This window comes from Bombina bombina, chromosome 7, assembly GCF_027579735.1.
Source record: "Bombina bombina isolate aBomBom1 chromosome 7, aBomBom1.pri, whole genome shotgun sequence".
Taxonomy (NCBI): Eukaryota; Metazoa; Chordata; class Amphibia; order Anura; family Bombinatoridae; genus Bombina; species Bombina bombina.
Genome location: NC_069505.1, coordinates 166,328,350 through 166,352,741, shown reverse-complemented (window position 1 = coordinate 166,352,741; position 24,392 = coordinate 166,328,350). Strand labels below are relative to the sequence as shown.

The 24,392-nt window shown below is 37.5% G+C and overlaps 1 protein-coding gene across 1 annotated transcript in view; it reads left to right on the top strand.

The window, feature by feature from the left end:
- Positions 1-24,392, top strand: part of DCDC1 (doublecortin domain containing 1) — a 229,007-nt gene that overhangs the window by 158,737 nt on the left and 45,878 nt on the right. Inside the window, exons 12-14 of the mRNA XM_053689318.1 lie at positions 11,983-12,157; positions 18,143-18,289; positions 19,983-20,084. Of these exons, the coding sequence (XP_053545293.1) occupies positions 11,983-12,157; positions 18,143-18,289; positions 19,983-20,084 (424 nt within the window). The remainder of the gene's footprint in view (positions 1-11,982; positions 12,158-18,142; positions 18,290-19,982; positions 20,085-24,392) is intronic.

The window sequence follows — 24,392 nt, the reverse complement described above, 5'->3', positions numbered from 1 at the left end:
GTTTATTTAGAAATGTCAAAACTTTTTTTTTGTTGCTTTTTACATCTTTACTTTTCTGCAGTGTAGCGGTTCCCTCCCGCTCCCGCCCCGTGCAAGGGCCCGCCCGCCGCCCCCGTGCACGCGCGCGCTCCCGTGCGCGCTCCCGACTGTTACGCCCCCGATCCCGCCCCCCTTCCCTCCATTCGGCACATCGATGGCCGCCCACCCGCCTCCCAGACTTGCTCCCACCCACCAACGATACCGGCCACCGATGTCCGGTGCAGAGAGGGCCACAGAGTGGCTCTCTCTGCATCGGATGGCCAAGGGGGGTTATTGCAGGATGCCTCGATATCGAGGCATCACTGCAATAACCGGAAAGCAGCTGGAAGCGAGCAGGATCGCTTCCAGCTGCTTTCCAGACCAAGGACGTACGCCACACGTCCTCGGTCATTAACTGTATTTTTTTTGAGGACGTGTGGCGTACGTCCTTGGTCATTAAGGGGTTAAGTGGAGGTTTAGCTGAACTACTTAGACAGTAGTTAATGTGATCCAGGTAACAGAAGACAATACTAAGCAAAGAGAGGTTGGGGGAGGAGACTTTTATAGGGTTCAGATACAGGATTTAAAGGGATATACATGACAAAGGGACAGTCTACACCAGAATGTTTATTGTTTTAAAAGATAGATAATCCCTTTATTACCCATTCCCCAGTTTTGCATAACCAACACAGTTATATTAATACACTTTTTACCTCTGTGATTATCTTGTATCTAAGCCTCTGCAAACTGCCCCTTATTTCAGTTCTTTTGACAGACTTGCATTTTAGTCAATCAGTGCTGGCTCTTAGGAACTCCACGTGCGTGAGCACAGTGTTATCTATATGACACGCATGAACTAACACCCTCTAGTGGTGAAAAACTGTCAAAATGCCCTGAGATAACAGGCAGCCTTCAAGGGCTAAGACATTAACATATGAAGCACCTAGGTTTAGCTTTCAACTAAGAATACCAAGAGTAGAAAGAAAGAATTCATTTGAAAAATTGTTTAAAATGACATGCCCTATCTGAATTATGAAAGTTTGTTTTGGACTAGACTGTCCCTTTACTAGGTAACATGTATAATAATAAGGAAAATAAAGATGATAATACATTTGGGATCAACCATTGTTTAATCACTCAAATTAACAGCAATCATCACAAGATTAGAAATATTTTAGATAACCATTGAAATATTATATGCAAAGACCCTGTTTTGAAGCAAGTACTACCCATTAAACCTAAATGTGTTTTTTTTCCAGGGTACCAACTATAAATAACAAATTAGCACCCAGAAAAGCAGTAGTATCTAAAATCAAGAAGAGATTGTCCAAAAGTAACAATAAAGCTTAAACAATTTATGATTCAACATGGATATATTCCAACATTCTTTTACAAACAATAGTTTCTTATTACTAGGTGGATATAAATTTAAATGATCTATTGGAAACAAGGTATTCCATCTTAATACTTTCATGAATCACAACTCCAATTATGAAGTATATTATTGCAATGTAAATGAGGGCTACAGTATATAGGCCACACCTGTCATAAATTAAAGACAAGATGGTATGAACATCTGAGAAACATTAATAAAGACAGATTGGTCCCTAGTGTCTCTAGACATGTAGTGATTTATTGTGATGGTAGGAATTACACCTTCAAAATTACACAGATAGAACTAATTTGTAATTGGAATCCAGGGATGAGATTCACTAAACTAAGAGAGAGAGCACCCTATTGTATTTATAAATACATATGTTATATCCAGATGAGATAAATGAGAATATTGATTTACTTGTGTTTTATTAGTACTGTTTTGTATAGTAATTTTTATTATAAGGGTATATATGCCAAAAATATATTTATTATTGTGCAACATAATCATCATATATGTGAAACGTCTCTTGTAAACGTCTGCATGCTAAACGTATTTGTTTTCTTCTATAAGGTATAACGAGTCCACGGATTCATCCTTTACTTGTGGGATATTATCCTCCTGCTAACAAGAAGTGGCAAAGAGCACCACAGCAGAGCTGTCTATATAGCTCCTGCCTTAGCTCCACCCCCCAGTCATTCTCTTTGCCTACTCTAAGTACTAGGAAGGGTAAAGTGAAGAGGTGATAAAATATTAGTTTTTAATTTCTTCAAGCAAGAGTTTTTTGTTTTAAATGGTACCGGTGTGTACTATTTACTCTCAGGCAGCAGATGGATGAAGACTTCTGCCTGGAGGATGATGATCTTAGCATTTGTAACTAAGATCCAGTGCTGTTCCCACAGAGGCTGAGGGGTACAAGAAACTTCAGTGTGAGGAATGTTTTCATGCTATATAGCAGTGAGGTATGTTCAGTCATTTTTTCTGGAGAGACTGTGTATTTCAGAAAGGCTGACAGTATCCCCATGAGGGTAAGGGTAAGCAGTAATCCTAAGAGCTATAGAAAGGCATTACTAAGCTTGCATAAGGGGCTAATTAAAAAATGGTTGACACTGAGTTTTTAATGTTTGTGGGCAAACGTTTTTTGAACTGGGAGTGCTGTTAACGTTTTGTGGGCAAAAACGTTTTTTGGGCAACTTTATTGAGGGTACACTTGGCTTATCTTTTGGGTCTCAGAACCCACATGGCTAGTTTTAAACCGCTATGGTGAGGTTCTTTGAGGCTGTAGAGACATCGAGTGAGATGGGCGGGGCCTATTTTCACGCCTCAGATGCGCAGTTGTTTTCACTCTGCAAGCAGCAAGCTCCAACTCCTGAGGGCCCTTGTGGATGTTTTGGGCCAAATCGAAGCTTTAACCCCATATTTACAATCCCTGAGGGCAGGTAGGCTCCATAGCAGGGCTGTGGCAAGGTGCTGGTCATGTTTTTTCCGGATTTAGGCCTTATTTCAATCCGGTTTGCACAATAAAGGCTTAAATGTTAAATTTTCTTGTGGAGCAAACTTAACTACACATATTGAGTCTGCTATCAAAATTTTGAAAAATTTGGTGCATTTTAAAGCTGTTTCGCACAACGTGTATGCTTTTTTTCTCTTACCGTTTTTTAAGATCGTTATTTTTTTCACTAAATAAAGTGTTTTCATGCTTGTTTGCAGTCATTACTAGCCTGTTCAGCATGTCTGACATTGAGGAAAGTCATTGTTCAATATGTTTAGAAGCCATTGTGGAACCCCCACTTAGAATGTGTCCCTCATGCACTGAAAGGTCAATAAATTGCAAAGAACATATTTTAGCTACTGAAAGCTACTAAAAGTAAGTTGCAGGATGATTCTCAGTCAAAAAGGAATCAGGTTATGCCATCTAATTCTCCCCAAGTGTCACAACCATTAACGCCCGCACAAGCGACGCCAAGTACTTCTAGTGCGTCTAATTCTTTCACTCTGCAAGATATGGCTGCAGTTATGAATACTACCCTCACAGAGGTTTTATCGAAGCTGCCTGGGTTGCAGGGGAAGCGCAGTAGGTCTGGTGTGAGAACAAATGCTGAGCCCTCTGACGCTTTATTAGCCATATCCGATGTACCTTCACAATGTTCTGAGTTGGGGGTGAGGGATTTGCTGTCTGAGGGAGAGATTTCTGATTCAGGAAAGATGTTCCCTCAGACAGACTCAGATATGATGGCTTTTAAATTTAAACTAAAACACCTCCGCTTGTTGCTCAGGGAGGTTTTAACTACTCTGGATGATTGTGACCCTATTGTAGTTCCAGAGAAATTGTTTAAAATGGACAGATTTCTAGAGGTTCCTGCCTACACTGATGTTTTTCAGGTCCCTAAGAGGATTTCGGACATTGTTACTAAGGAGTGGGATAGACCAGGTATTCCGTTCGCTCCCCCTCCTACTTTTAAGAAAATTTTTACCATATCAGACACCATGCGGGACTCGTGGCAGATGGTCCCTAAGGTAGATGGAGCTATTTCTACCCTGGCTAAGCGTACAACTATACCTATTGAGGACAGTTGTGCTTTCAAAGATCCTATGGATAAAAAATTAGAGGGTCTCCTAAAGAAAATATTTGTTCATCAGGGTTTTCTTCTCCAACCTATAGCGTGCATTGTTCCTGTAACTACTGCAGCTGCTTTTTGGTTCGAGGCTCTGGAGGAGGCTCTTCAGGTTGAGACCCCATTAGATTATATTCTGGATAGAATTAAGGCTCTCAAACTAGCAAACTAGCTAATTCTTTCATTACAGATGCCACTTTTCAACTGGCTATATTAGTGGCAAAGAATTCAGGTTTTGCCATTTTAGCACGTAAAGAGTTATGGCTTAAGTCCTGGTCTGCTGATGTGTCATCAAAATCTAAGCTTTTAGCCATCCCTTTCAAGGGTAAGACCCTATTTGGGCCTGAACTGAAAGAGATCATTTCAGACATCACTGGAGGGAAAGGCCATGCCCTTCCTCAGGATAAGACAAATAAGAAGAGGACCAAACAAAATAATTTTCGTTACTTTCGAAACTTCAAAGGTGGTCCCTCTACCTCTTCCCCTGCTGCAAAGCAAGAGGGGAATTTTGCTCAATCCAAGTCAGTCTGGAGACCTAACCAGACTTGGAACAAAGGTAAACAGGCCAAGAAGCCCGCTGCTGCCACCAAGACAGCATGAAGGGGTAGCCCCTGATCCGGGACCGGATCTAGTAGGGGCAGACTTTCTCTCTTTGCTCAGGCTTGGGCAAGTGACGTTCAGGACTCCTGCGCTTTAGAAATCGTAACCCAGGGGTACCTTCTAGATTTCAAAGATTCTCCTCCAAGGGGGAGATTCAATCTTTCTCAATTGTCTGTAAACCAGACAAAAAGAGAGGCGTTCTTATTCTGTATAGAAGACCTATATACCATGGGTGTGATCTGCCCAGTTCCGAAAACAGAACAGGGGCAGGGGTTCTACTCCAATCTGTCTGTGGTTCCCAAAAAAGAGGGAACCTTCAGACCAATTTTAGATCTCAAGATCCTAAACAAATTCCCATTCTTCAAGATGGAGACCATTTGGAATATTTTACCAATGATCCAGGAGGGTCAATATATGACCACCGTGGACTTAAAGGCTGCTTATCTACACATCCCTATCCACAAAGATCATCACCAGTTCCTCAGGTTCGCCTTTCTGGACAAGCATTACCAGTTTGTGGCTCTTCCCTTCGGGTTGGCCACAGCTCCCAGAATTTTCACAAAGGTGCTAGGGTCCCTTCTGGCGGTTCTAAGGCCGCGGGGCATAGCAGTGGCGCCTTATCTGGATGATATCTTAATTCAGGCGTCGACTTACCAACTAGCCAAATCTCAAATGGACATCTTGTTGGCTTTTCCAAGATCTCACGGGTGGAAGGTGAATGTAAAAAAGAGTTCACTTATCCCTCTCACAAGAGTTCCATTCCTGGGAACTCTGATAGATTCGGTGGACATGAAAATTTTTCTGACGGAGGTCAGGAAATCAAAGATTTTAACCACCTGCCGAGCTCTTCATTCCATTCCTCGGCCGTCAGTGGCTCAGTGTATGGAGGTAATCGGTCTAATGGTAGCGGCAATGGTCATAGTTCCGTTTGCTCGTTTGCATCTCAGACCACTGCAACTATGCATGCTCAATCAGTGGAATGGGGATTATGCAGATTTATCTCCTCAGATAAATCTGGATCAAGAGACCAGAGACTCTCTTCTTTGGTGGTTGTCACAGGATCATCTGTCCCAGGGAATGTGTTTCCGCAGGCCAGCATGGGTCATAGTGACGACGGACGGCAGCCTATTGGGCTGGGGTGCAGTCTGGAATTCCCTGAAAGCACAGGATTTGTGGACTCAGGAGGAGGCTCTCCTCCTGATAAATATTCTAGAACTGAGATCGATATTCAACGCTCTTCAGATGTGGCCTCAGCTGGCTTCGGCCAGATTCATAAGATTCCAGTCGGACAATATAACGACTGTAGCATATATCACTCATCAGGGGGGAACAAAGAGTTCTCTAGCGATGATGGAGGTTACCAAAATAATTAGATGTGTAGAGACTCACTCTTGCCATCTATCAGCAATCTATATCCCAGGAGTGGAGAACTGGGAAGCAGATTTTCTAAGTCGTCAGACTTTTCATCCGGGGGAGTGGTGTTTGCACAATTGATTCAGCAATGGGGCACACCAGAATTGGATCTGATGGCGTCTCGTCAGAACGCCAAACTTCCTTGTTACGGGTCCAGATCAAGGGATCCTCAGGCAGTACTGATAGATGCTCTAGCAGTACCCTGGTCGTTCAACCTGGCTTATGTGTTTCCACCATTTCCTCTCCTTCCTCGTTTGATTGCCAGAATCAAACAGGAGAGAGCCTCAGTGATTTTGACAGCACCTGCGTGGCCACGCAGGACTTGTTATGCAGACCTGGTGGACATGTCATTTCTTCCACCATGGACTCTGCCACTGAGACAGGACCTTCTGGTTCAAGGTCCGTTCCAGCATCCAAATCTAGTTTCTCTGCGGCTGACTGCTTGGAGATTGAACGCTTGATTTTATCCAAGCGGGGTTTCTCAGAGTCGGTCATAGATACCTTGATTCAGGCTCGAAAGCCTGTCACTAGGAACATTTATCATAAGATATGGCGTAAATATCTTTATTGGTGCGAATCCAAAGGCTACTCATGGAGTAAGATCAGGATTCCTAGGATTTTGTCCTTTCTCCAAGAAGGATTGGAGAAGGGGCTATCAGCGCATTCCTTAAAGGGACAGATATCTGCTTAATCAATTCTACTGCACAAACGTCTGGCAGATGTTCCAGACGTTCAGTCGTTCTGTCAGGCTTTAGTTAGAATCAAGCCTGTGTTTAAGCCTGTTGCTCTGCCATGGAGTTTGAATTTAGTTCTTAAAGTTCTTCAAGGGGTTCCGTTTGAACCTATGCATTCCATAGATATTAAGCTTCTATCTTGGAAAGTTCTGTTTTTAGTTGCTATCTCTTCGGCTCAAAGAGTTTCTGAGCTATCTGCATTGCAATGCGACTCGCCTTATCTTGTTTTCCATGCTGATAAGGTGGTTTTGCATACCAAACCTGGATTCCTTCCTAAGGTTGTTACTAATAGGAATATTAATCAGGAAATTGTTGTTCCTTCTCTGTGTCCTAATCCTTCCTCTAAGAAGGAGCGTCTGTTGCACAACTTGGTCGTGGTTCGTGCTTTGAAGTTTTACTTGCAAGCAACCAAAGATTTCCGTCAAACATCTTCTTTGTTTGTTGTCTATTCTGGAAAATATAGAGGTCAAAAAGCTACAGCTACCTCTCTTTTTTTTTGGCTGAAAAGCATCATCCGTTTGGCATACGAGACTGCTGGACAGCAGCCTCCTGAAAGGATTACAGCTCACTCTACTAGAGCGGTAGCTTCCACATGGGCTTTTAAAAATAATGCTTCTGTTGAACAGATTTGTAAGGCTGCGACTTGTTCTTCGCTTCATACCTTTTCCAAATTTTACAAATTTGATACTTTTGCTTCTTCGGAGGCTATTTTTGGGAGAAAAGTTCTTCAAGCAGTAGTCCCTTCTGTTTAACCATCTGTCTTGTCTCTCCCGTTCATCCGTGTCCTGTAGCTTTGGTATTGTATCCCACAAGTAAAGGATGAATCCGTGGACTCGTCATACCTTATAGAAGAAAAGTAAATTTATGCTTACCTGATAAATTAATTTCTTCTATGGTACGACGAGTCCACGGCCCGCCCTGTCATTTTAAGACAGATTATATTTTTTTATTTTAAACTTCAGTCACCTCTGCACCTTTTAGTTTCTCCTTTTTCTTCCTGTACCTTCGGTCGAATGACTGGGGGGTGGAGCTAAGGGAGGAGCTATATAGACAGCTCTGCTGTGGTGCTCTTTGCCACTTCCTGTTAGCAGGAGGATAATATCCCACAAGTAATTGATGAATCCGTGGACTCGTCGTACCATAGAAGAAATTAATTTATCAGGTAAGCATAAATTTACTTTTTTACTGTTCTTGTTATAAAATGTATATTTGCTACTAGAGCAAACACGTTGTAGTTATTGGAGATAGCGACTTTTAAAGATTGGATATACAGTACATTTTTTTATAGGCGTTTGTTTCCGTTGCATATTTGTATCCATTTTTAAAAAGTCTTAAATGTTGCTGATCCACATGTTGTGTCACTTGGCTATATCATTTGAGTTTTTGTATCAGCGGTGGTTTTGTTTTCATACACGTTGGTGACGTGGGGAAATTTCCTGTCAACTGTTTGTCATCTTCTGATAAATTCAGATAAGGTAAGATGATCTATTGAATTTGTTATTGACTCAGCACATGTAGAGTTAAAAGGCTATAATAGTCAAATAATTACATGCTCTAATTCCTTAGATCATGTACTATTAACACTAGTGACTGCACTAATATGCATTTAACCCCTGCACAGAGCAATGCAGATCCTGAGCAGAATCACTGCCTTTCGCACTATAAGTAACTAGCTCTGCTCATTGTATTAGCATCTGTTTCCGGTCGGGACTGGCAATGCTTTGCTGGTCCCGAGCAGCACTTCTACTTTACTTTTAACCCCTTTGCGGGGGTTAAACACATAGTAGTGTGGGGTCAACTACTGTCCCTTTAATGAAAATTGAATTACTTTTTGTACAGTATGTTTATGGCGTGCGCACGTATAACTAACATATATGTTGATTTAATTTAAATACTTCCATTACTTGGGTATTGTTATATTGCCAAGAAAATGGACAGATAAACAAATAGCTGAGAAACGCGTCACAATTTTGTTTGAATTGGATTGTGGCTGTGTAATACAGTTGATTTTTAATTTAGACCCTGCATAGTCTTTTAATAAAATAATCTTTTTAATCATAATTTTTTGGGCAGTGGAAATACTTCCTTAATTGTAGAAGATCAAGGTTTCTGATAGCCTAAACATTTGTAGTGATTACATATTGTGAGTATAAGCCCTTTGGCAACCTCTTTTTAAGTGGTTTAATAATGTGATGCGCTATGTAGTCTTTTATATTTTAGAGAGGAAAGATTGACTGACACAATTTATCCGAATTGTGGTGCAGCCTGAACATACATTATTGGGAATTATGAACTGAAATCTGTGAATCTCCTTGGGACAGTTATATTACTTATGGTTTACATTCCATGAGTATTTTTGTTGTTTTTTTGCAGACATAAAAACATATTGGTATGCATACCTCCTTATAGACAACGAACAAATCAAATCACCACAAACACTGGTACAACAAGGGTTGCACGGATCACTTGTACACATACTATAGAACACATTATTTTTTCACGAGAAACCCATTAGCCAAAAACATGACGAGACCGCGCACAAACCTTGAACTGCTATGCACCCAAGCACCCTTACCAAGACACACAATATCAAAAATGTATTAAATATTGACCCAAACCCAACCAGGACATGTTCATCACTACATGAAAAATTGGGAAAGAGACTTAGGAGTTATCATATTACCACAGACTTGTTCACAGATTTTTCAATATACGCTAAAAACGTCAGCATCTTCTAACTTTACTGAACTCAATCTTAAAATATTACATAGGTGGTATTACACGCCCCGTAGACTCCATTGTTTGTTTCATACGACAGAAAATAAATGCTGGCATTGTGGACATGTAGGAAGTGACATGACTCACCTTTGGTGGTGGTGTTCCTCTATTCAGGATTTTTGGAGGCAAATTATCACAGATATAGAACACATATCAGAAACACAATTCTCTTTAGATCCTTTAATCTGGCTTCTAAATAAGCCCCCGAAATTGAAGTACAAGCCGACACGAAAACTCTTCTTTATTATGACAAATAGTGTAAAATTCCTGATAGCTAAAAATTGGAAAAGCAGGGAGACACCTGACATATTAATGTGGAGGGAAAAAGTTTCTGAGATTTTAGAATTGGAGGAGTATCACTAAACATGACCAAATGGATATGCTTAAATAGTTGTGCTTTGGGAACAATACACTCACACACTGATCAAGAAATAAGCACATCACCTTTGGAAATAATAATAGATAGGATTCATTGTATTGACGGAAAGACCGGAGACCAAATAAAACACATACTTAAGATCTGCAGCTAAAATAGGATTATCAGAACTTTCCAACGTACATGATTAAGATTAATATTTACTGTTTTGGTTTGTATTATGGTTTTAAAATGTTAAATATTTGAAAAAGAATCAGCCTTTGCATACAATTGGGAGCTGCGCCTCCAAATTTGTAACATGACAACTTTGATGCTAAATAAAGCTGATTTAAAAAACAAAAAACAAAAAAAAAACATTGGTATTTTCACTTTTGTGTGGTTTAATATAAACCCTAATGTTGTGAGTTACAAATTATTTATTTCTTTATTTTCATAATCCAGCTTTATTGAAAAATATTTACTAATACAGTGATTTTGGAGACACAGCTCCCAATGTTACAACATGCAGAATAGGATCAAGACATTTTAAAAGGGACAGTCTAGTCAAAATTAAACTTTCATGATTCAGATAGGACATGCAATTTTAAACAACTTTCCAATTCACTTTTATCATCAAATTTGCTTTGTTCTCTTGGCATTCTTAGTTGAAAGCTAAACATAGGTAGCCTCATATCATATGCTAATTTCTAAGCCTTTGAAGGCCGCTTTTTATCTCATTGCATTTGACAGTTTTTTCATAGCTAGAGGGTGTTAGTTAATGTGTGCCATATAGATAACATTGTGTTCACTCCAGTGTAGTTACTTATGAGAGGGCACTGATTGGCTAAAATCCAAGTCTGACAAAATAACTGAAATAAGGGGGCAGTCTGCAGAGGCTTTGATACAAGGTAATCACAGAGGTAAAAAGTACATTAATATAACGGTGTTGGTTGCGCAAAACTGGGGAATGGGTAATAAAGGGATTATCTATCTTTTTAAACAATACAAAATCTGGAGTGGACTGTCCCTTTAACAACTTTTAGTATAACAAACAAACAATTATAGAGAAACAAATGATTGGACAATTGCATGGGGTCCTTATGTGTTGTGAGTCACAAATTATTAATTTAATTGTGTTATAATATTTGTATTATTGATTTTTAAATCACTTTGATTAGTTATTTTCTATTATCACTTGTAGGGTTGAGAGTGCCCCCTATTGATTACTGATCTTTTTTATATCTTTTATTCAATTTTGTAGCTATATTGTACCTGGCATCATCAGAGGGGAAGAGAATAGGGCAGCACCCATGACTTCATTTGAATTAAACAAATCTAATATATAAAAACAACACATCTGTATATTATTCGCAGGCTAATATTTGTCATTATTTCTAGCATATGTTTAGTGTTTAGTCTCTTTTTTGCTCTCACAACAATGCTGTTTCATTCACTTTTTTTCATCGTTATAAAATGTGATGTAATGTTAGAAAGTAAAATCCTGAGTGTATTAAAGAGTGTGTTAAAGGGACAGTATACTATAAAAATGTTTTTCCATTAATGTGTTTACAAATTCTTTTTTTTACCAACTGCAGGGTATAAAATGCATGAGACTTTGCTTTTTAAGGTTCATTTGTGTATATTAAATAACTGATTTTGTGTTTTGAAGCCACAACCTAATAAAATGGGTTGAGCTTATAGGTAGAATCATTACTTTATCACATTGTGTACATATAAATTATTCTTTATCTTATATCTGTCCGTTACCAAAACAGACAGAAACTTGGAGAGACCAATGGAAAATTAACATTGTATTACCTTATCGCTTCTATACCCCACTGGGAGTGTCATTTCTTCTGCTGGCTGTGTTTACTCAGCTTATCTATAGCTTGGACCTAAGGCCAGAAACTTTCAAAATAGGTGGGGCTACCACAGGCTAAAGACTATTTCAAATGCCAATATAAGGGTAAAGGAAATACTTATAAACAATTGAATACACTCCAGCAGGTAAAGTGGATCATTGGGGACAAATTAAAGAAAATAAAATTGTTGACTAAACTGTACCTTTAAGCATTTGTTTTCTCTATGTTGCAGTTGCTCAGCAAGTGTACGAGGGAGCTGAGTCTCGCCAGACCAGCCTGTAAAGTTTACACTATGGATGGGACTGTGATTCTGACACTGTCTGGCTTGGTCTCATGGGCAGTAAATAATTTCTTCAAGCAGAACGAACAAGCAAGAGATGAAACAACTAATGACGAGAGTCAGCAAGGTCTTTATCACATTTAGTATCATTTATGTTTTCCCCTTATTCTTTTAAAGAACTATTACACTTGACATTTTAGCAATTGCTAAAAAATTGTATTATTGTAAGTGCAACATTATTGCAATATACATTCATTATTTATTTTGCTGCCCTTTGTTGTAAAATACAACTAAACGGAGTGCTTGTTTTACTTTCTCCCAGGGAGGTTTGGGATAATACATTTTAGGCAATTTATGTAAGCTTTTGTTTACTTCAACCTCCCCCCTAAGATTCACATTAGTCACATGTTTGTAAAAGGTGGATTATCAGTATTGTATCAACAATCATGATAGGAGAAGCATTCTTTGCAATAGTAACTAAACTGAATCAGTGCTAATCCATTAAGAGAAGAGATAAGGGCAGGCTCCCCCAATCTCTCTCAACTGCACATGTGCAAACAGACTTTATCTGAATATTAGTTTTTGATTGGTTAGCAAGGTTTTTTTTTCTGGGGGACAGGGAAATCAGTGACAAGAATAAACATAAAACAATACATACAATCAGCCAATAGGATTGAGCTTGCATTCTATTGGCTGATTAGATCAGCCAATAGGATTAAAGGTCAATCCTATTGGCTGATTGCATCAGCCAATAGGATTTTTTCACCTTTAATTCCGATTAGCTGATAGAATTCTATCAGCCAGTTGGAATTCAAGGGCACCATCTTGGATGATGTCATTTAAAGGAGAATTCATTGTTGAAGAAGACGTCGATTGAAGAGGATGCTCTTCAATCTGGATGAAGACTTCTGCCCGGTTGGATTAAGACTTCTGCCCAGTTGGATGAAGACTTCTGCCGCTTCGTTGAGGACTTCTGCCGGCTTCGTTGAGGATGGATGTCGGGTCTTCAAAAACTGTAAGTGGATCTTCGGGGGTTAGTTTTAGCCTTTTTAAGGGTTTATTGGGTGGGTTTTATTTTTAGATTAGGGTTTGGGCACTTGAAAAAGAGCTAAATGCCATTTTAAGGACAATGCCCATCCAAATGCCCTTTTTAGGGCAATGGGGAGCTTAGGTTTTTTAGTTAGGATTTTATTTGAGGGGTTGGTTGTGTGGGTGGTGGGTTTTACTGTTGGGGGGTTGTTTGTATTTTTTTTACAGGAAAAAGAGCTGATTTCTTTGGGGCAGTGCCCCGCAAAAGGCCCTTTTAAGGGCTATTGGTCGTTTAGTTTAGGATAGGGTTTTTATTTTGGGGGGGCTTTTTTATTTTGATAGGGCTATTAGATTAGGTGTAATTAGTTTAAATATTTGATAATTTCTTTTTTATTTTGTGTAATTTAGTGCTTTTTTGTTATTTAGTTAATTGTATTTAAAGGGCCATGAAACCCACATTTTTTCTTTCATGATTTAGAAAGAGAATGCAAATTTAAACATTTTTCTAATTTACTTATATTATCTAATTTGTTTTATTCTCTTGATATTCTTTGCTGAAAAGCATATCTAAATATGCTCAGTAGCTGCTGATTGGTTGCTGCACACAGAAGCCTTATGTGATTGGCTCACCATGTGCATTGCTTTTTCTTCAACTAAGGATATCTAAAAAATGAAGCAAAATAAATAATAGAAGTAAATTGTAATGTTGTTTAAATTTGTATTCTCTATCTGAATCATGAAAGAAAGATTTTGGGTTTAGTGGCCCATTAATTTATGTAATTTATTTAATTGTAGTGTAAGGTTAGGTGTTAGTGTAAGACAGGTTAGGTTTTATTTTACAGGTAAATGTGTATTTATTTTAGCTAGGTAGTTATTAAATAGTTAATAACTATTTAATAACTATTCTACCTAGTTAAAATAAATACAAACTTGCCTTTAAAATAAAAATAAACCCCAAGCTAGCTACAATGTAACTATTAGTTATATTGTAGCTAGCTTTGGGTTTATTTTACAGGTAAATATTTAGTTTTAAATAGGAATTATTTAGTTATTAATAGTAGGTTTTATTTAGATTTATTTTAATTTCATTAAAGTTAGTGGGTGTTAGGGTTAGGTTTAGGGGTTAATCCCTTTAGTATAGTGGTGGCGACGTTGGGGGCAGCAGATTAGGGGTTAATAAGTGTAGGTAGGTGTCAGCAATGTCAGGGGCAGCAGATTAGGGGTGTTTAGACTCGGGGTTCATGTTAGGTGTAAACATAAGTTTTTATTTCCCCATAGGAATCAATGGGACTGCGTTACGGAGCTTTACGCTGCTTTATTGCAGGTGTTAGGCTTTTTTTCAGCCGGCTCTCCCCATTGATGTCTATGGGGAAATTGTGCACAAGCACGTAAAACCAGCTCACCGCAGCTCACTGCAGCGCTGGTATTGGAGTGCGGTATGGAGCTCAATTTTGCTCTACGCTCACTTCTTGCCTGCTAACGCTGGGTTTTTGAAAACCTGTAATATCAGCGCTGTAGGGAGTTGAGCAGTGACAATAACTTGCAAGTTAGCACCGCGCCGCTCATAACGCAAAACTCGTAATCTAGCCGACTGTTAACACCACTTTTATTTAAATAAATAAATAGTTGAAATACCTTTGTTCTTCACTCAAAATGTTATTTATTTATATTCATTTATCTATTTAGACCAACCGAGTAAATGTGACAAACAGGCAAATAAAGTAGCAGACCCCTCCCCCAGTGGAATACGATTGCTCTGAAAACTGCAGTTGCCATACCAACTGTATAATACAAACAAATTCACACAGAAGAGTTACAGAAACCCTCAATCTATAGACTGTTAGTCATACAGATGGTAACTCATCTTTATGTATAAGGATCATCTCAGTATAATAGTATAAAACAGAACAAAGTCCTGCCACAGTCTTATGAGCCGCATTCAGGCTTGGTCAGACAGGTATCGGCCAATCAACAGATAATACTTAACTAATGTTACACCACCTAAGGTGGAGCCAACTGCTAAACTAAATAAAATTGTCACTGAAAGCGGCTCCAGTGTTATATCAATATCGTAGGCATGATCAATACAGCGAAATACACTTCTTTAGCCATATATATCAATATACTAGGACGCTGACATAAAAAGAAAGTTTTTTGGTAACAGAATTACAGTTACTAAATTACAGATCAACACCAGAGTGGAAGTGAGAGTAATCAAAAGGTTACCTATAACTAACCAGTCTGCTTGCAGAGCCTCGTGCACACTCTCGTAAGGACTACATCAAGTTAATTAGAGCTAGTACACTAAAAAGCCACATTAAACATCATATAGAGCAATAACATAACTGGAGATACGTTTACATATTAAGTATTTTTACTTAAAGGGACAGTACACAACAGCTTTTATATAACCGCATGTAATAGACGCTATTATAAAGAAGAATATGTACAGATACTGATCTAAAAATCCAGTATAAAAACTTTTAAAAACGTACTTAGAAGCTCCTAGTTTAGCACTGTTAGGCTGGGGCACCCACTGAAAGGGGCTGGGAAAGGAGAAAAAGCAGACACACACTCCCCCTTCCCTGCATATGAAAAGACAGATTCACAAACAGGAGTAGCAGAAATCTGTAGACCTGGGTCTACATCTGATACTTTGGGGCTTGGTTAGGAGTCTGAAAATCAGCACTATGTTATTAAAAATTAAGCAAAACTATACATTGTTACAAAAACTCTCCCAGATGGGCTATATAAATGGATCATCTACAAAACATTTATGCAAAGAAAAATCTAGTGTAAAAAATCCCATTAAGTATTTCCCAGTCGTTAGTGTGGTTGTTGTGCTACAAATAAAATATAATATACAACATATACCAAAGTAATTTACCTACACCGCCATATATACAGAGACACACACTTAGCTAAAAATAAAAACAACAGATCCATAATGACACATCTTGTGTCGAAGTAATAAAACAAATGGCCCATATTAACACAAAGAGCCAAAAGTGACACACAGCCCTTTGCTAACATTCATACATTTACAGTGATGCAAGGGACAAGATTTATCAAGCTGCAAGTGGACAGGATTCACATGTTGTGAACCTGTCCGCATTTGATTGAGGATTGTGGAGTGCATTTGTTCCCCATATTTATCATTGCACGGCGAACGCTTGCGCAAGTTTGCCCCCCTACCTTCACGCAACCAATTGCGTGAGAATAGGGCTTGTCATTTACCCTGGTCGAATAAATCCGGGGTGATTTTCATCCGCCAACTTCAAATAGTTTAAACCGCTGCTCCATAAATATCAGTTGCAGGCTCAAATGAGTGAGTCAGCAAACGATCGGGGCGTTCGCCTCATGATAAATCTTTCCTAATGAAATGCTTTGAAATGCACAAATAGTGATACAAACAGAATAACGCTGATCCTGGAGGTTCACCGTCCACGTACCCAGCCTTATACAAGTATTAAGTGAACTAACTAGGGTTCTGATGATTGAACGCTCTACGCTATTTGGCTAGCACAAAATGAAATTCTATCAGGTTTGTAAACTGCCCGATTGCATTATCTTTTTTTGCAACTATTGACAACTTTTGACCAGCTGAAAATGATTAGCATTATCAATGTCAACTTAGCCTATGGGCCGGATTCTCCAAAGCTCTTTGGTCTGGTGAGATGATCTAAGCAGTCTTGTCAGTACTGTGAGATGCATCAAATATTTTTAAAAAGGCAAATTGTAGCTTGAGATGTTTATCCCTCTATGCAGGATTCTGGACACACATACATTGCATTATAATACTCAACTGTACCAGTTTTCTCAAGACAATCACTGTATTTGTCCAGGGATTTTGTCCCACATTTTAACATTTTGCTCTGCAGTGGGGGTTTAGCATGGTTGTCTGTGACTTTAGGAGTCAGCTATGAAGAGTTTTGTGATCTTAAAGGGACATATGATGAAGCACTTGAAACTGATGCAGTATAACTGTAAAAAGCTGATTAGAAAATATGTAAAAAAGGAAGATATCTCACATCAAAATTTCCTCAGTAGCCACATTCCATTGTAAAGGAACTTTAAGCAGCCAATCAAGATGCTGATCATGGGATCATGTTATTGTTCCCCAGTTTAAAGGGACAGTTCACCCCCAAAAATGATCCCCTTTTAATTGTTGGCAGTGATTCATTTTACCTGCTGGAGTGTTTTAAATTGTTTACAAGTAGATCCTTTACCCCTATTTTGGCATTTGAAATAGCTGATTTAGCCTGTGGTATCCCAACCTATACTGAAATTTTCTATACTGGAGTATGTTCTATTGAATAGCCTAAGTAAACACAGCCAGAAGAAGAGATTACACTCTCAGTGGGGGGCATCATAGTTAAGTAATAAAATTATAATTTTCCATTGTTCTCTCTAGGTATAGAGCTTTAGTTTTCTAGACAAATATAAAATAAGGAATCAAGTGCGTGTACACAAAGTGATAACATAATGAGATCTGATATTACCTGAAGCTCAACCCATTGTAATAGGCTGTGGTTTAAAAGCACAAAACCAGCTACTTGATATACACAAATAAACCTGAAAATGCAATTTCTCATAAATTTTATACTCTGCAGCTGGTATAATAAGTTGTTGAAAATACATTCATATAAAAACAATTTTATAGTGTACTGTTCCTTTAAGGAAGTTTACTATGAAATCTTGCAAGATTTCAGTGAAATCTCATGCGATTACAGTAAAGCAAAGTGTGACATTAACACTGATGAAACTGATTGGCTGTTTTATTTTTTCAACATTCAGCGGTCAGTAGCTGAAGGATAACTGTTCGCCAAGCACTTAAAATTGTGACATGTTCAGGTGATATTTTCTTGATAGCTTTTTACAGTTATGCTGCATCATTTTTAAGTGATTTAGCATATGGGTATTATGTCCCTTTAAGTATATATTTGTTTACATAGTTTGGCAAATAATATTATGTATTTGTATAATATATATTTGCCAGAATATATATTTTTTTTAGTTTATGAACTGTTATTATATAGTCAAGTATTATTTAAATAATATTCTTAAACTTTTTTTTTCTCAGATGTGCAGACATTGAATGAGAAATCTGTAATCAGGTGGGCTAACCCAGAAGACTTAAATAACGTAGATGAATATTTATTGTGCTTTATACTTCGAAACCCTATTGAAGTCTGGGTCTCCTGCGGTGAACCTTTCCTGTCTCTCCAGGGTAAAATAAAACATCTGAAAATTACATTCCTTCTTGGAAAAAAATGTATGGTCCGCACTTTTTTTATGTGTTCATTTTGTACCAAGTCTGTTATATGTACATACATTTGTATTAAGAGCAAGTAGTCTTTATAACTTTCATTGTACAGAGTTCCCTACATTTTTTTATGTTCTGTAAATTGTATTTGTCATTTTCCTTCTATATAAATCAAATATAACCACTTAATTTAGCAGAATAATGATATGATGCCACTTTTATTACATTCAGAAGCAAAAATATACATATTTAAAAAGAAAACATATTTACTGTTTAACAAGACGTTTTAAGAGTGATTGGTGGTTGGAGATATATATATATATATATATATATATATATATATATATTTCTAAATAACTCTTGTCATGGCTCATCTGATTTGTTCAACTAACTCCAAGTAGTGGGTTTACTTTTTAACAAAAAAATAACAGAATAAAGCAAAATTTGTTAAATTAAGCATATTGGAAAGTTGTTTAAAATTATTTGCTCTATTAGAATTATGAAAGTTTAAAGGGACACTGAACCCAATTTTTTTTATTTTTTTATTCAGATAGAGCATGCAGTTTTAAGCAACTTTCTAATTTTAACCTAATTTCAATTTTTCTTCGTTCTCTTGCTATCTTTATTTTAAAAAGAAAGCTTGTTTTTGGTTCAGAACTCTGGACAGCATTTTTTTTATTGGTGGATGAATTTATCCACCAATCAGCAAGGACAACCCAGGTTGTTCACCAAAAATGGTACGGTGTTCTAAAGAAAATGGTATACCACATAGGAATGGGTATACCACGTCACTTTAGATCACGTGACTCAGCTGCTGGAGGCGTGTTGCGCTCAATGCAATATAGCCTTTATTACAAAATTCCAAGCATAAGTTTCAAAATGTTTTGGTGTCAACCGACACCTTTTTCGGCAAGTCGGCGGCGCACAATGGATCACTGAGGAGTAGGGCCGTGTGCGCATGCGCATTGCAAATTGCGGTCCATAGAATCCTGCGACCCGTTGTTATGCAATAAATCTCATTAAACAGATGTTTGGAAAAGGTTGGGCCTCTTGCGCATGCGAATTGAGAGCCACACCCCTCCAACAGCTGATAATACGTCACCGGAAGTAACGTAGTATACACATTCCTATGGTATACCAGTTTCTTAAGAACACCGGCATCTAAACTTACATTCTTGCATTTCAAATAAAGATACCAAGAGAATGAAGAAAATTTGACAATAGGAGTAAATTAGAAAGTTGCTTAAAATTTCACGCTTGTTTCTGAATCACGAAGGAAAAAAAATTGGGTTCAGTGTCCCTTTAATTTTGATTTTACTTTCCTTTCAATGCAAACCAAGCCTTAATTGGATAGATAGATAGATCATGGATAAGATAGATAGATGAGATATATATAGATAGATAGATAGATAGATAGATAGGATAAAAAGATAGATAAATGGATAAGATAGATAGATATATGCTTTAAATGTCATGCTCTGATTTAAAAAAATAATCAAAACAGTTGATTTTTTGTCATTCATGCTTCTGTAATCCCTTTGATTTAATTTAATCTTGCCACTATCCCTACTATATACAGATAAATTAAGCCCAGTGGTTATACAATTAAAATTATTGCACTGGACAAGTTATGATCATTATTTTTTTCTTATTCAAGCCTTGCAGAGATCAGAAAAGCAGGAAAAAATAAAGTGGCAGCAAAAGGAGAAGATTGTGACTGACCTGGAAATGATGAGACACAAAATGAGACAATTGCAAGGTAATCATTTGGATGGAATATATCAAATTGGAAGTTCCTTTTAAGAATTAAAATTACAAATATGAATCCTAAGGTTTAGAAAATTATAATAGACACATAAAGTAATTTTCTATATTAGATGGTGCATGGTTTCAAGCACTGCACAAATTACTAGAATGAAAATATGACTAAGATGATTTATTTGAACATACATATGATATGGTATATATGCTGCATTAATAAATGCTTGTTATTTTTGCACTGCTGCTTGTGGGCGTGTCTGAGTGGTATCTGGGTGGGGCAAAGTGAAATCTGCAAATCAGGACATATGGCTGTCTCAGAGGGACTGAGCTCAGAATTAAGGACTGTCCCTCTCAAATAGGGACAGTTGGGAGTTAATCAATTAACAAAACAGCATCAATTCTTTTTTTTTTTTTTTATTTGTATTTATAACCAAAAATGCATAGTAAAATATTATACATAACTTTGCCAGCAGGGCCAAAATAGAAATTATCTAGTACAATACAAATGTACAGTGAAGTATACGCCTACAATATTAACCTAGATATGTACAATTGACATAGTATAAATATTCCAGGGCCACAATTTAAGGAGCGCCATATGATAGATACAACATTTTATACATCCTATATATTCACAATATTGGATTTTTGTGTTTAAAACATAAAGGAAACAAAACAAAACAAACATGACATAACATAACATGACATAACATAGCATGCCATAGCATAACATATCAAAACAAAACTAAACTAAACTACACTAAACTAAACAAAAACAAAAAAAGGGGGTGGGGGGGAGGTTCTCCTTCTCTCTCTTCCCCCCTTCCCTCACCGGTCAACTTCACTCTCTTCTGTCCAATATTTGGGGAAGTGTCCAGCATATATATTTGTTTGAACAAATACAGAATTAAGTAACGGTTTAATCTATTTTTTTGACATGCTATTGGTAAAGACAAAATAAAAGATTCCCACTTCCTGAAAAAGGAGACTAGGTGTTCTTCATAAGGATATGGTAAGTTAAATTGCTCTGCCGTGTATTGTGTAATCAGAGCATTTTTGAAATGAGAAATTTTGGGTGCTGAGCATGATTTCCACAATTTAAGGATAAGGTTATGGCCAATTAATATAATTGTGTTTATAAGTTTAAAATTTTTGGGGACCCCTTGGAATTTGACCAGGAAGAAAATCTCAATTGGTTTAAGTGGATAATCCTAATGTACAACTGAGTTCATCCAATATATAATTTTTTGCCAGAACTGAAAAATTGTAGGGCATTCCCAAAAACAGTGTAATAGATCTGCTTTCATTGACTTACATCTAGAGCAAGGGACCCATGATTTATACCATTTAGATAAGGTTTCCGGAGTAAAGTAACTCTGAAGATTAATCTTAATCTGAGACTCCCTCCATGATGTTGGTATCCATGGTTGTTGAATTATTTTGAAGCTATCCATTATAGTCTGCTCATTAATATCCAGGAACTTTTTGACCATTTTTCCACCATATCGTTAACTTGTATACTTGATGATTTCTGGATTATATTATTATTATTATTATATTATTATTAGTAGTACAATGGGGAAATTGCATAAATTCCCATTGAATAGCTAGATATTCTGTTCTGTAATTCACCCAATGACCAATCTGTACCATATTTTTGGAGCAACTCATATAGAAAATGTCTTACTTGGAGGTAAGCATAAAATTCACGTGGTGGAAGATCAAATTTTCTAGCTAATTCTGCATAGGTTATTGGATAACCATCTATTGACAGTGTTTGACTCATCCATTTTAGTCCTTTTAAATCCCAGTCTTTAAAGATCCTATTTGAAAGCCCAGGACTGAAATTAGGATTACCACAAATAGGCAAAAATCGCGTAATATACGGGGAACATTCCAACTCGACACACAATTTCTGCCATGGTACTATAACCTTTTTAAACATAGTTAAATAAAAAATATTCGAGGGAAGAGAAGTTAATGGGCAATGTAGTAAAGCCTTCAGGTGGAAAGGTGCCACCAATTTGGATTCCCAAATAAATGTGGTAATTTGTTCTTTCTTGGTTATCCAATCTAAGGCAAATCTTGCCGAAGCAAATTATAAGTTTGAATGTTAGGGAGTGCTAGACCAGCTGCCGATTTAGAATTCATGAGTCGATAGCAGGCAATCTGTGGTTTGGACCAAGCTTTATTATATTTAAGAATATCCAACTTGTGCATAGGAATCAGAATATTTTGGAAAATATATAGTAATTTGGGAAAGAGAATTGTTTTGATCAAAACAACACGGGCTGTTAGTGAAATAGGTAGAGAAGTCCACTCCTCTAGCTTTTTTATGCAATGCTCCAGGCAGTGCCCATAGTTTAATTTATACCATTCATCAGGATATTTAGATAATCTAAGACCCAAGTACGTAATTTGGGATACTTCAGAGAAGGGATGATTAATTCTAGTTGTAGGATTTTTATACAGCCATAAGGAGTATGGCTAGAGGTTCTAAGCAAATATTAAATAATAAAGGGGAGAGAAGGCAACCCTGCCTAGTCCCTCTGTGTAGAATAAACCATTGGGAAATCATATTATTAATAATGATCACTGATGTAGGGGAACTATAGATTAATCGGATATAGTTGTTAAAATATCCTATCAGACCAAAATGTTCCACAGAGAGAAACAAATGATCCCAGCTAATCCGGTCAAAGGCCTTCTCTGCATCAACCGTTAATATGGCCTTATCCGAAGTCCCATGAGATCTAGAGGCCCTGTATTTATTCCAAAAAGATTCTAAAAGCACTAAGACCTTCCTCGTATTTCTTATGGGATTCCGCCCTGGCATAAACCCTAAATGATTTTCATGTAGATATACTATGGGATTCTGCTTTATACAGATCATTAAAAAAGTCGAAAAACACTCTTTCAATAGCTGAATGGTTAGTAAATCTATTCAGACCCTTTTTAATGGCAGGAATATAATTCCTGGAGCTAGATTTAGTAATTCTAGCTAGGAGCTTAGCAGATCATCCTATTGGCTATTCCAATCAGCCAATAGAATGCGAGCTCAATCCTATTGGCTGATTGGATCAGCCAATAGGATGAAAGCTCAATCCTATTGGCTGATTGCAACAGCCAATAGGATTTTTTCAACCTTAATTCCAATTGGCTGATAGAATTCTATCAGCCAATTGGAATCTAAGGGACGCCATCTTGGATGACGTCATTTAAAGGAACCTTCATTCGTCGGTAGTCGTCAGAAAGAAAAGGATGCTCCGCGTCAGATGTCTTGAAGATGGAGCCGCTCTGCGCCGGATGGATGAAGATAGAAGATGCAGTCTGGATGAAGACTTCTGCGGGCTTGGATGAAGACTTCGGCCGTTTCGCTGAGGACTTCTCCCGGCTTCTTGGAGGATGGATGTCAGATCTTCAAAACTGTAAGTAAATCTTCTGGGGTTAGTGTTAGGTTTTTTTAAGGGTTTATTAGGTGGGTTTTAGTTTTAGATTAGGGTTTGGGCTGCAATAGAGCTAAATGACCTTTAAAGGGAAATGCCCATACAAATGCCCTTTTCAGGGCAATGGGGAGCTTAGGTTTTTTTAGTTAGCTTTTTATTTGGGGGGTTGGTTGTGTGGGTGGTAAGTTTTACTTTTGGGGGGTATTTGTATTTTTTTACAGGTAAAAGAGCTGATTTCTTTGGGGCAATGCCCAGCAAAAGGCCCTTTTAAGGGCTATTTGTAGTTTATTGTAGGTTAGGATTTTTTAATTTTGGGGGGCTTTTTTATTTTCATAGGGCCCTTAGATTAGGTGTTATTAGTTTAAATCTTTGATAATTTCTTTTATATTTTTTGTAACTTAGTGTTTATTTGTTTGTGTAACTTAGTGTTTGTCATTTTTTGTAACTTAGTTGTTAGTTTTTGGTAACTTAGTAATTTTTTTGTGTAGATTTAAATTATTTGAGTAGGGTTAGGGTTTAAATATATAATATAGTTATTTCTCTTGTAAAGGTGTATCCAGTCCACGGGTTCATCCATTACTTGTGGGATATTCTCCTTCCCAACAAGAAGCTGCAAGAGGACACCCACAGCAGAGCTGTCTATATAGCTCCTCCCCTAACTGCCACCCCCAGTCATTCTCTTGCAGCTCTCGACAAGAAAGGAAGTATCAAAAGAGATGTGGTGACTTAGTGTAGTTTTTACCTTCAATCAAAAGTTTGTTATTTTTAAAAGGTACCAGCGTTGTACTGTTTTAACTCTCAGGCAGAAATTGGAAGAAGACTTCTGCCTGGAGGTTTGATGATCTTAGCGGTTTGTAACT